At 34.5% G+C, this 14,290-nt stretch overlaps 1 protein-coding gene and 1 long non-coding RNA gene across 2 annotated transcripts; one reads left to right on the forward strand and one right to left on the reverse strand.

Annotated features, from left to right (window-relative positions):
- Positions 1-716: 716 nt before the first annotated feature.
- Positions 717-4,722, forward strand: LOC139885815 (uncharacterized). The gene is made up of 4 exons (XR_011772112.1): positions 717-1,023; positions 1,251-1,334; positions 3,883-3,979; positions 4,139-4,722. It is a non-coding gene; the product is annotated as an uncharacterized lncRNA (long non-coding RNA).
- LOC139885814 (metacaspase-1-like) lies at positions 2,562-5,533 on the reverse strand. Its single transcript, XM_071869571.1, has 5 exons — positions 5,089-5,533; positions 4,155-4,485; positions 3,904-4,015; positions 3,335-3,490; positions 2,562-2,948 (listed from the first exon to the last, which is right to left on the reverse strand). Exons 1-5 carry the CDS (start codon positions 5,456-5,458, stop codon positions 2,889-2,891), a joined length of 1,029 nt encoding a protein of 342 aa, XP_071725672.1. The 5' UTR covers positions 5,459-5,533; the 3' UTR covers positions 2,562-2,888.
- Positions 5,534-14,290: the final 8,757 nt, after the last annotated feature.

The following is a 14,290-nucleotide window of genomic DNA, read 5'->3' on the forward strand; positions in this document are numbered from 1 at the left end:
ACATGATCATTAGGCACGATCCACTTTGGATGTTTTTTCAAGAAAAAAGACATTCTTGTGAGTAAAATTGTTCGTATATGTATTATAATAAGATAATAAGATTGCGACGCAGACTTGTAAATGTCATCGTCATTCGATCCACTACGCCAATTATCTTTTATATCCTTATATATTGGCAAAACTCCGTACATGCCTTGTTCAAATCTCGCCATTTTGAAGATAACGAATCTTTGTTGCGTACCCATCCATATTCGTTATTATTAAACTTTTCAAATTGTCGTGATTGAGAGTGTTGTTCTTGCGATTGTTGATCTTGCGCTTGCGTTTATTGCATTTGTGTTTGAAACATTTGTTATTGTTGGGTTTGAAACATTTGTTGTTGGTTTGAATACATTTGACGTTGTTGATAAAGGGACCATTGTTGTTGTTCATAAGTTTGGCAAAAAGGTTTAATTTCGCGGTGAAATCCTGACACTGTGTGCCGTAGCACCTATACCGCCCACCCCGTAAGGGCTAAGTATACCGTGTAAAACTCCTCCCCCAATACCCAACAGTTGGCGCATGCCAGATTCGAACCTGCACCCCATATTTGGCAAGGGGTATACAACTGCGGGCCCGGGGTTCATGGGAGCCGGTACCATTCAACCAATTGGTCAATGTTGATTTAAGCCAAATAAATTGTCGACTTCGTGTGCTCTTCCGTATTAATTCAAATCAGCTCCAATTTTAGCCTTTTATTAATCGTTAATTTTACCGAATTAGGGTTTATCAACATTCAACTATTTAATATCCATCACCACTATCATATAGTGATCGTAACTCTAGAAACGAGCTCCGTTTCAATTCCTCAATGGCAAAACTGTCGTTAACTTCTAATTCGAGTTTTGTATATACACAAGATGTATCTCACGCTGTCGATACTCATCATATTATCAGTAGAAGAAAAATTGTGAAATTAATTTTGTCATATACATGATTGCTATACTTATTGTTGCATATGCAGTCTTTCATTATTTCGAAAAGGTATAGTTTAATTTCGTTATTCGGACTTATCAATTGTATGCATTGTGTTCGTTTTCACTTGTTTTATTAAGCAGAATCAAATTTAATCTGACATTTGAGATATCTAGGGTCAAATTATCATCATGGATTTAACTGTTTATTATATTTCTTTCATATAACCTAAAAAGTTGGAATGAAGTTTGATTATCTTGATTGAGCTACATGTAACAAGCTTTCTTCATATACAGGGGACTTCAGTTACCACTGTTATACGGAGCCTGGTTTCTGCTGCACTGCTGGTCAAATTGCTTATCTGACACCCGTCGTGAAAGGTGAGAGATAAACGAGTTCCTTTAAGCTAGTACAATATATTTTTGCCATTTTATCTTATGTTGCAGGAACGTTGAAAACGTTTAGATTGCGAATAGTAGTTTTATACTCGAACAAACCGCCAAAATAACTATGTTTTGAGTTTTGAATTAACTATGACCTAACTTTAATTGTTTTACGACTCACGGTTAAAGAGCAGGTCTCCCTCTCGGGTAGGTTGTCACATTAAACCATCCCAAGATAGCGTACCAAGATAGCATAGTGGTTAAGATCCTGACAAGAGGTCTTTGACAAGAGATCTTAGGTTCAAACCTCGCTAGCAGCATATATTGGGGTGGACAAGAAGGGGTTGGAAACGGTCACGGGATAATCCGGATAGGCAGCATACATCTTAGTAAATTTGCTCATCCTCCTCTGGTAACCTGAATAAGAAAAACTTTATCCGTCTACCTTTTTACTCTATGTTAAAGATAAAGCCGACTGGGTGAAAATTGACCAATATGACAAATTGTGTCCATTATCCGAGTCAAATTACCTTAAAAATGATTGAAAGAAGGTTATCTTTAATGTCAATCTTTGGAAACTGTCTTTGTTATTGAATGGACTTGGGATGGCTTAAAAATTTGTGTGGACATATGTATCTTTTGGAAAAACAGAATCTTTCTTTATGGCTTCAGCCGATGGCCTTTCGCTCAAGACGCAAACAAATAAATCAAGGAAATTTACTTACTATATGTTATAAAAGCATTCCATTTTGGACATGTAGGTAACGTGTACAAAATTTATAAAAGAAAAAAAGGGAACTTATTTAGTTAATTCATAATTAAAGTGATAAGGTTTTACTTGTTCAGGTTACCCAAAGGGCGAATATATTTTAATTTGGTGTACGCGGCCTAACCAGATTAATCCGTGAATGTTTCCAAACATATCTCTAGCCACCACAAGATTTGAACCGGGACCTCTTGCAAGGATCTCAGGCCCGAACCACGGGCCATTAGTGATGGTTTCAGTCAATTCTCATTTCTCAATGATAGACTATATTCAAAGTCCCTACGATTGATCAAGTTGCAAGAATTGTTCATTATAGTGCTTGAGAAAGTGTAAATACAAACTTCCTTCTATTACTTTTTGCTGCACTTTTTTCATAATCTCATCATCATATGAGTTTTGATGTTGTACTTTATAAAAGTAACTGCCCACATTGATACTATGGGCAGATAAGGATCAGATTTTCCCCTTGTCCCTTGATGGAACATTAAAAAGGTCAATTTATTATTTAATTCACTATCTTGCGTCCCCTGGGTCCGTAGCTACATTTTCTTGCAGACATTTAGGGGAGAATGCTAGATTGGCAGTCTTTGCATATGCTGGTCACTCCGTAAACTTTGAGAAACCTTAAGATTTTGCCAAACACCTAAAAGATTTTCTTTATTGAAAACTTATTATTGTGGGTTTGATGCCAGTGACATTTATGACCATATTCAGTACTAGTTAAGTCTACACCCTAACATGATCGATAACGATCAAAATTATAGCAATAACTGTAATATTATTTTCTACAACGTAACTGGCTCCGAATAAATCTCGAATCTCGTGGAAGAGGATAGCTGAGGCTCCTACAAAGACAAAAGTTCCCATAGTAAGTACATAGAAAAAGCTTAGTAGTCTTTGCTATACGATTTAGTTATCCTGCAAGTTAATCTAAATTTGTCTTGTAAAAGTTAGCATCTTTATATAATTACGCAGCTCACTACATTTTGTGTGTCACAAGAACACATCACACATGATGGAATATTAACACCTCTTCAAAATTCATGAAAATGCATTAACTTTCCCGATGATTTTACCTTTTAAGTGTGTAATTTTGTGGTATTCTCTATTTTACACCGACTTATATGTAAAAACCCTCTGTTTCAATAGTGTTACCCCTTAAAGTCTTATGTTGGCTTTATATATATTCTGATAACTAACACCTTAAGGTTTCAAAAAACGATAGAAATACCTGTGACATTGGTGTGAACCGGCCTACAACTTGTTGAGCTTGATAGATCTTTTTGCGCATAGACGTAAGTAACCTTCCATATGTCAAATTGGTATCAGTTTCCATAGCTTGAATGAAGCTAAAAGTTAATGCCCCTATAGCTTTTCCTGTGAAAGCCTGCAAGCATTAATGCATAAGTAAAGTTTGAATTAAATTTAATCTTTTTATTTTTTGAAAGGCAAACTCAGTAACTCACACACCCACCTAATACTAACACGAATATATACACCACGAAATGTCCTAATCAGGACTCGAACCCTCAACCTCAAGGTTATAAGGGTGACCTCGATACCGCCAAGCCATTGGCTCTTTGGTTTAATCTTACTCTTATTGAACTAACGTATCTTCTATAACATTAAGTATGAGCTGAAAACCACCAGTTCAAGAAACTATATATACTACTAACAAAAGATTGTATTGAAACACTGTTTGAATTATAGACCAACCATAGTATGGTACACATAGAACAGTTACGTATGTGTATATATACTGATATACCGTTTTTGCAGGAAACAGACGAGAATGCTTACCGATGTATCTGCTGAGTTCTGGTCATCTGCGCAGGCGCAAATACACACTGCTTTTCCACCTCGAGTTCCTTTATCTGTAAGTTGGTGTTCTTCCCATTTATAGAGTCCATCCCTGTTTGAAGAATGAGGCTTATTATGTTTCTTATATTATAAAAAATCAACATAAATAAAAATTGATATAATTGTCTAAACACAAATGTTGTTTATTTAACATATGATATAAATATATTTGCAGATGAATTGATACTAACTGGTTAATCGTGCAAAGATAAGGTAGATCGAGAAGGGTCCCACTGAAGCAAGTATCAATTACACTATGAAGTTTGACTCCATGGGTTAGTGGTGCAACAATGATGGCATTGATCTCATCATCTACAATCGTTCCAGACACTTTATAGTCAACAGGGCTCAACGCTTCATCATACCCATCAACTTCATCTCCATCTTCATCAGGCACTTGACTAGCATGTCCTGAATAGTAGAAAAATAATGAGTCCCCATATTGGCAACCATTGATGAGCCACCTTAACGCCGATTGTATGTTACGTTTTGTTGGAATCCTGGAGAGATCTGATTCCTCTTCTGCATAAAAAAATATGTGCTGGTCTTAATCAAAATTTAGATATGATTTCTTTAGTGATATACTATATTCATGTCAAATCTGTGTTCACAGATATTTAGCAACCCTCGACGTAATTGTAACTGGGTTGTTGAAAACCTGGGGTGAGATTGATGATCTGGTTTGATTCCTGAATCGTGTAAAGACTTTCTTTTTATAGTATTTTGTCACAACAATTGAAAGGTTCACGAAATCTTTACATGGATAATACAAGAACGATAATTTGTTTTTTGGCAACAAAATATTTTTTTTTTTTTTTTTTTTTTTTTTTTTGAGGGATAAACAGTTTAATTTGGTTGCAAACGAAAAAGTGCAACCCTTGTGTTTTGGAGGGAAAAACAGTTGGTCGCAACTTTTGATTGAGCGGGGGCCAACCCCCTGGACCCGTGCTATTTGTATGACAGTATCAAGTTAACTGGCATGCACTATGTCTCCAAACCCTTTTTTAAGTAAGAATTAATAAGCCTTTTTTAAAATATAACTTAATAACCCTGCTTTCAACTAAATAATTATTTAAAATGATTGTAAGATAACACTAAAATCAGAAACATGGTGACAAAAAATACCTGTAAGGACGAGGATGGAAGAAGGTGGAAAGCTGAGTTTATTAATTAGTAACTGTCGCATGCTTCTCACATTATGAACACTTGCTTCGAGTTTCTTTCTATGGCCATTGTAGGTCACACCACATAAAACTGCCCTTTTCCTCCCAAGAACTTGAGGTGAGGGTGGGGGTGGTGGTGCTGGTGCTGCTCTAGAGGCTTGTTGTCTTTGAAGTTCTTCAAGATATTGACTTGAAGCAGCGTTCACAAATTGTCCAATTCGGGAGAAAACACGGCCTTTGATCTTACACACTAGGCATATTTCATATGTTGATCCGGGTATGGTAGTCAGGGTTCTTCTACACTGCTTGCATCGTTGTGTTGTAGTTGCCATGTTTTGTTATTTTAAATTAGAGTTTTTTTTTTTTTTTTGAGAAGTGTAATGGAAGTCGATAGTCTTGAACTTTCGGCTTCCTCAACTTTTTATAGTTCAAGTAGGCATCTTACATATTCTTTTTTTTTTTTTTTTTTTGGTATATTAAATTCGGTCCACGCAGAAATAATAGAAAGATAAAGTTCGCATCTGTTATCTGTATGGTTCTATCAAAAGATATTGATCGAGTTATAGGAATTGGAGGCCTTAACGTACTATGTTCACAAAGGTATTTGTTCTACTTTTGAAATCTATGAATTTGAGAAAGGTAGGTAATGTAACTTTGTCATGAGAATATTTCTATTTTTCTTCTATATTCATTCAATGGTTTTATTCTGTTATATGTAGATGTAGATGTAGGTGTGCTCAGGTTCCTTGATCAGAATCATTTCAGAGATAGATGATACTTATGTATGATTTAGTGTTGAAGCCGGCACCTCAAATCTTCCAAACTATATTCTTATTGATGTGGGTCAGATTGTGCTAACAATCTATAACCAGCCATTTTGCAAACTTCCACACGTTTAAGCCTCTAAGGTTAACCACCGAGCCTTTGGCTGAGTGGTAATCAAGGAGTGAATCGAAGAACGTGACCGGGGTTCGATTCTTACCCAGGTGTTTTACTTTCAAGTTACTTCCCTTGAAAGGCGTGGCGTGGATTCAAGTTGAACAAGTTTTCTGTGTACAGTTGTTATAGGATTGAAAAGGTGGTGGGTCCTCCACATGTGTGAATCCCGTCATTGACTTTAACATTAGTGGTCTAAAAAAAAGCCTCTAAGGTTAGTCATATATGTTTTGTCCAGCTAAGAGGGAAATATATAAGTGGTAAATATTGTTTGAATATTATTATTATTATTATTATTTACTACTTTTATTGACATCTAGAAATACTGCCTATTTTATGTTGTTATGATGATGATAGTGAGACGTCTAAGAACACGAATGAGCCTATTGTTGGAGATATTCGGTTAAAAAGTGCAAACTAAAGTCTCACGTCGAATATGAAAAGAATAAATGTATAAGATCTCATTTATTAACAATTGATTTTAGAGTATTGAATATGGACTTATATGTTAGACCTATTGTTTGGCTAAAATTTGTTATGTCACCCTCTAAAAAGGTATTCATCGTTTGACCACAAAGGTACAATTACTTTTGAGTATTCATCATTTGACCACAGAGGCACAATTACTTTCGAGTATTCATTATTTGACCACAGAGGCATAATTACTTTGTGAGCATCTAATGCATTAGTACGGACAAACGATTAGTAAATGAGCATTGGATGCTAATAAGCACTAGAACATATTTCAGACTAAAGGCCACAAATCAATGTACGAGCCCATACACAAAAATGGCCCATTTTTGTGTACCAATGGCCGTACATCTAGTAGTAGCCCATACAAAAATTGGTCGTACATCTAGTAGTAGCCCAATTTTGTGTATGAGCCACGAATCATTAGTACTTTTGAAGGGAACGTACATCTAGTAGTCGCCCATACACAAATACCTCGAATATGTCCAATGGAGATGCCTCACCTTAAATCAAGGCATTTTGAAAGTGGGTGTTAGACACGTGAAAATACGATTCCATACTACTTTTCATATCTGTGGTCCTCGATTGTAAACCAATAAACACAGTTATCTTTACGTGTCTAATTTTCAAAAGGTAGAACACAAGATTTAAGTCACGAGGACGGTTCGATATTCATATCTGCAGTACGAGGTGGATTGTCCGCGATGAAAAGACCATATATTCTTATAAACTATGTGTTGATGTTATGATCATGCAGAAATCATGTGGATGCTTGCATGTCCAATTCGGTTTTTCTTCTAGTATTTAATTAATTTACTCCAGATAGTCATGCATCTTAAAAAATTCTTTTTCCCAATAACGTTAGTGTTTGAATTATATATATATATATATATATATATATATATATATATATATATATATATATATATATATATATATATATATATATATATATATATATATATATATATGATGGAACGGCTTTATTTTTCTTTAATGAAATAGTTGAAAAGAACCAGTTTCAAATTAAACTGTCGTTTTGAAAGGGAAGGATCAATCAATATATCATTTTACATGAATTTAAGTGGAGGACCAAATTCTTTGGCATATGGTCCATATATACATTCCGTTTGCAAAAATGAAATATGCTTTTTTGCATTCCACTTGCACATACGTGGTTTTTTATTACCCTCAAGCATAAATTCTTACATTTTAATTTATTGTGTTAGGATCGTATAGCTCAAACAATATGTCTTGTGATATAAGTCTAAGAGTCCTATCATTTTCTAAAACAATTGTGTTTGTAAAGCACAATTTTGGTCTATTGCATGTATTTGACTTACATGAAACTCGTTTTTGATGATATGTCATATGACGTGGTGAACTATCTTGTCACATCTCTTAGTGAGTAAGTATTATTTAACTAGCTTTTAAGAGTATGTGCGTTGCACGGTGAGTCTTAATTAAACAAACTGAAAACGTATATGTTATATCAATTAACAGTATGATAAAGCGAATACAAAATGATGATTACATAACAACTACAAAATGACCAAAAACAACCAAGGAGTGATTATTAATGTACATCCCAGTTTCACTTTCAAAAATAATACAAATGCCAAATAAGTTTATAACAAAACCCATAAACATAAAACTTTGCATATGGATGATAGATCAACCAAAAAGCAGCGTCTGTTTCATGTGCCCAAAACTTCATGTAACAACCTACCATTGATCGTGTAACAACCTATAAATTTAAGGGATTATTTTAAGAGCCCGTGGACAAAAGTTTTAAAAAGGTCAAGTAACTATTATCTACTATCGATTTGCAAAAATTACTATAGCAACGCAAGCTAACAACTTATAAAAACACACAACTAACTACAAATAACACCTAACATAAAGCAACTGATTTGCAAAAAAAAAAAAAAAAAAAAAAAAAAAAAAAAAAAAAAAAACTATTATCAACTATCGATCACCTACATACCTTGACATTCATTAATAGAGGGGAACCGAGAAGATGGCGTCATTGGATTTGTATATAAGAGTGTGAGTGCTGCATAGTTCCTTGAAACACAGTCGCCAGTTCAAATCTAACCACCTAACAGAACATACAAAAGGCCACGACTCTCAATTATATCTACTGAATTTTTTAGAGAAATTATGAGACATGTAGCGTAAGTAACAAAAAAGAGCATGTACATCATAATTTATAAATTACCTGTAACAATTTATATCAACAAAGTTGTCCAAAACTCTATCAAACTAAACTGTAATGCATAAGAACTATCCATATCATTTGAATGCAAAATGAAAATGAAATGCTTTATATACAAATATTAATTGTAACAGAGTTTGAGTAAACTCACATACCTTACACGCCTATAAAGTTGATACAATTCACTTCAAATACCCAAAGTTTTACCATTATTTACTATTTCACTCGCTTTATGCAACTTATTCAATGCGTATATAAAAATTATGATTTTTTTTTTTTTGTATATAAAGGAGAAACGGAGAGCAAACAATAAGAGTTGTCTTCCTTCCTACTAAAATGAGGCAATCACACAAAAGCTTTCGAATGTAAGACTCGGCTTATTAAAAAAAATACTCTTCGAACACAATTATTCATTTAGTAATAAAGTTGGGTTAATGAACGGGTTTGAAGCTGTAAAATAAAAATATAACCAAAAAGGCAAGCCAAGATTATTAAAACATTACCCTCATTTCTTTAGGCGAGAACATATATCTTAGAACGACAGTAGTTGAAATCAATAATTTTTAATCGTCATGACCACCTAAATCATAAAAAAAATTAGACATGTAAGTATTTGTTCAATCAAAATATGATTATGATCATAACATCGACATAATTGTCTCGACGTTCTTTTAGGCAACATTATAACACGAAATAACTGTGACTTACAACAACAAAAGCAACTCCATAATAATGAAAACGAAAATAAATACAAACATCAGAATTAAAAAGCATAAAAACAAAGATATGAGCAATTAAAAAAACCTGACTTGAATTTAAAAAGTATAACCAAAACATAAAAACCAAAATGCAATCGCAATAGAGGATACAGTACATAAAAAGTAAACCAAAAAAAAGTTCGATTATGAAAAGAAGCAAAGTACCTGACAGCGAGGTGGAAACCCAAAATCGAAAGATAATCCAACAATCTATGGAAGAGGATCTTTCTCTCTTGGTAGATCGACACGACCACCCTTACAACTATTGAAATGCAGATTGCTTGAGAAATATCTTAATCGTTCTTCATACCAAAAAAGAGCACCGCAATAGGAACATACACAATTGCAATCACCAACATCATTATAGTGTCCTGTTATTCCTGGGAAAAAAAACAATAACATAACATCGGAAGATCAATAATGATTAAAAAAAACAGTGATACTGTTTAGACTTTGACTATTTGAAGTCAATTTGCATACTTCAGTCTTCTTATCAGTTGTATATAGCTATGCTTAACAATTTGGTTGTCTGACTTTGTCAAAACTGGAGATCGTCAATCTCAGATGGTCTTTTTGACTATAAAAAGTCAAAATTCCAGAATTGCAGCAATAAATGCACTTAAATCACTATTTTGACCTAGATAAGTCAAACTGCAAGTGTATTGATCATTTAATACACACTCTTGCTGGATTGAAATGGCAATTTATGGTAAAGAATAGTGATTAAAAGAGAACTCAACTCTTGATGATTGATGTCTGCTAATGCAACCTAAGGGCTAAGAAGTAAACAAAATTGTGCATATTGACTTCAAATGTGTAATCATCAATTAATCAAAAGTTTTTAAAAAGTCAAGTATCTATTATCTACTATCGATTAGCAAAAATTACTATAGCAACCCAAGCTAGCAACTTATAAAAACACACAACGAACTACATATAACATCTAACATAAAGCAACTGATTTGCAAAAAAAAAAAAAAAAAAAAAAAAAAAAAAAAAAAAAAAAAAAAAAACTATCGATCACCTACATACCTTGACATTCACTAATAGAGGGGAACCGAGAAGATGGCGTCGTTGGATTTGTATATAAGAGTGTGCCTGCAACATAGTTCCTTGAAACACAGTCGCCAATTCAAATCAAACCACCTAACAGAACATACAAAAGGCCACGACTCTCAATTATATCTACTGAATTTATTAGAGAAATTATGAGATATGTAGCGTAGACTTGTGGAAATTAAATTTTAAAGGTGATGTGAGATCATAAACAGAACTTCAAATTTTCTGATATGAAAACAAAATGTACCTTTGTTACATGACGAAGAGTAACATCTCTTGTAAAAAAGCTCCGTCAACGAAGCAAGTAACGAATTTGAAACTACATCTGCAACATATCTTCTTCTATGAGTTAATACCTTTACAGAAATAATGATGAAAATGCAAAGCAAAAATTTAAAAAATAACATCACAATAATAGATAGATAGATTCTTTCGTGGATGAAAACGAACCTGAGGAACCCGAATTGAACCCTAAATCGCTACAAAACCTAAAACGAACATAAATCGCTGCAAACCCTAATCGATTATCAAAAAGCTTAATAGAACGATTAATACCAAAAAGCTAATAACGCAGCAAACCCTAAATCGTTCAAAACCCTAATCGCTGCAAAAACACGTCGTCTTCAGGTGTATTGCAGTCACCGGAGATGTTTCCGGCGGTTTCGAATTATATGACGATAATATATAAAATTTGTATGGTTAGGTCGCGAAAAACGTTACGGATCCGTTGGTGCTAGTGGCATCGCCTAATTCGGTGGTCTGACGGCATAATCGACGGTGAAAAGGATATTGGGGTTTTACTTTTTTGAAGACAGAGAGAGAGAGCGAATGAGGGCGGTTTGAGAGGTCGTGAATCATTTTTTATGGTGTTAGACTAATTGAAATTGGACACTTGTCACTCTGTCAGGAGTATTAGGCCTAATTAATCCCCCTAATAAGAGGTTAACATGTGGATTAACTAAATTGAGAGTGATTAGCAGAAGGACACGTGGCAGTGTCCTTGTACTTTATATGATGTATAAGAAGATTAGGTCCAGTTGTATACATGTATTTAGGGATTTATCGGACCAAGCCCATTGTATCAAATAAGAGATTATATAGTACTAAGCCCAGTTGTATTTAGAGATTTATCGGACCAAGCGTCAACATCATCAAATCATATATCGATATTAAATAAAATTAAGTCAAATTTAAAATCAAATGCTAAGCGGTTTATATAACCACGGGAATTTGTTATGGAACTGATTAAATTAAATCATATCATATCGAGTAATATATACTACTAATTAATTTTTGAGAGATAACCCCAACTAGTGTATCTGGTAAGACCAGTATTATAAATCTCCCGAGATCTCGTCTTTAGAAGGCAACTGAGACGAGATGTTCATCTATCGAGATTTCTCGGTCAACAGGGTCAAACTTAGTCAAAGCCACAATTTCTCAAATTTTCTTGCTAAATTGTAAGATTTTCTTGTAAAATTCGTAATTTCTAAGATTTTCTCGCTCATTTATCGGATAATTTTGTAAAATCTCATAAAAACGTATATAAATATAAATATATTTATGTTTTTATGTATATTTTTATTAAAAACAATAAAGTCAACGTAAGTTAACGTCCGAAATCTCACCGAGATTATTCCGAGATGCCGAGATCTCCCTAAAAAAGTCCAAACGAGATCTCCTCGAGATCCGAATTCTTCAACCTTGGGTAAGACCAATTCTAACCGAGCGTCAGAAATTAGGCGTTAGCCTAGTCAACCGCCGATGATGTTATCTGACGGAAATAACCCAGCACCACTTTGTAACGCTTTTAGGCGTTAGTCGAAAAACAAGCGGAAAAAAATTGCGTATTAGATTGTCTCCACCCAATTACAAGTTGACACTCATGTCTTCTTTTTTAAAATTTTATTTTTTCCAACCCAATTTATAATCAGATTTTACCACGTCACCCTATAAAAATTTGATACAAAAATTTAACATTTTGAATTAACGAATGTTAGATGCAGTCATAGTCAAAAACTCACTTTTTCATCAAAAAATACATCACATGTTAGAAATGGTCCACGTGGGAGAGTATGAATATATTACAAAGTAGGAAATTTATGTGGTGGCCGGAGAATGCTTTTGTTCTTCATCTGTTCTATCGACTTACTAATTAGATTAGATAATGACGTGTGTATTATCAATACTCACGGGCCATCTCATTAGGCTATGCTAATAGGCCACTCTTGATGGGCTTCTATATTATTTAGTCCGTGAATTACTAATGGCAAGCTATATATTAACGGGCTATTGCTGAGCTCCTTTTAGTGGACCACCTTTAGTGAGCTTGGCCCTCTCTTTTCTATATAAGGAGGAATAAGGAGGATTTCTGCAGATCCTACTCATTCTACACACACATACACAACATGAGATGGAGAAACCCCTTCTCCTCTCATCAATATTCATGGAGGCTCGGCAAAAGTCAACCACCAAGGCACCAACACCACCATCAACCCCACTTTACCACCCTCGATGAGAACTATATCGACGGGTTACTACGGCCACCCAGAGTGTAAAGAGGCGGTTCCCTCACAATATGCACTCAAGTCAAAATTGGCTTGATCATTTGGCGCCATCCGTGGGACCAGTAACTATATGTCCCGTGTTCTCGTTGTCAATCAAGTTGAGAGTCAAGTCTGACTCTGATATGTAAGTTTCATCTATCTTGTCATATTAATCAAATAAAAGTGCAAGACACAGTAACTGCGATATTTTGATTGGGACTAAACATTGGAAAACGTTAAACAAGTTGGTAAACTTTGTTTTGTGGTAACGTGATTTGTTACTTTTTCCATTTTACAATATAATGAATAACTGGATACTTATCCAAAAGTTTTTCAACTTGAGATAAGAAAGAAAGCATTTAAATAAAGATATAAGGGTCCCACATTGTAGTTCTTGCCATCATCTCATATTTAATATTTTTGAGAAGATGATAGAGGCTCTAATGCCAATTTTCCATATTACCTTTCACGAATGCTTCTGGCAAGCAAACTAACATATATTCTTTGTGAGAAATATCATGTGTCACTCTGATCGAGTTCGATTCACACTTATCAAAGTTTGATGTGACTCCAAATATTATTCATTCAACCGGGCAGAGAGCTCCCGTATTACACCGGAGGTCATGACAAATAACTTCCATGAAGGAATTCGGAGAATCGGTAACCGTTGGTAACTGCTAGGGTAAACACAAATTAATGATAACCGACATGAACATGCCGAAGCATTCAACTGCCAAAGAACAGGAAGTAACCATTTTCTTTTATGTAACTGTCGTAAAGCATATAGTGCAGGTAACTTCCGCCTTGTAACCGTCTAACTGGTGAGTTCCTGTTGAGTAACTACCATGAAGAAGTTAAATCCAAACATGACTTATTGATATTGTATTAAAAACTCATGACATTTAATCCGTTACTAGTTTAATATTGTCATCATTATCATTATTATGATTATGATTATAATACCTGATATCTAGCTTTTTAGTGCCGGCAGGTTCAGGCAAAACGTGTCTTAACGCCTTCCAACAATTTTGGCACAAGAACACACCGAGAGGTGTACACGAGCTTCAGTCGGTGCTCGTTTGGTTTGGATGCAACAATCGATATTCATATCAGACGTATAGCCTAACGTTTAAGTTTTGTGCAGGAAATGTAACGTTTCATCTCCCAAGAGGCATC

Source organism: Rutidosis leptorrhynchoides, chromosome 1 (assembly GCF_046630445.1).
Source record: "Rutidosis leptorrhynchoides isolate AG116_Rl617_1_P2 chromosome 1, CSIRO_AGI_Rlap_v1, whole genome shotgun sequence".
NCBI classification, from domain to species: Eukaryota; Viridiplantae; Streptophyta; class Magnoliopsida; order Asterales; family Asteraceae; genus Rutidosis; species Rutidosis leptorrhynchoides.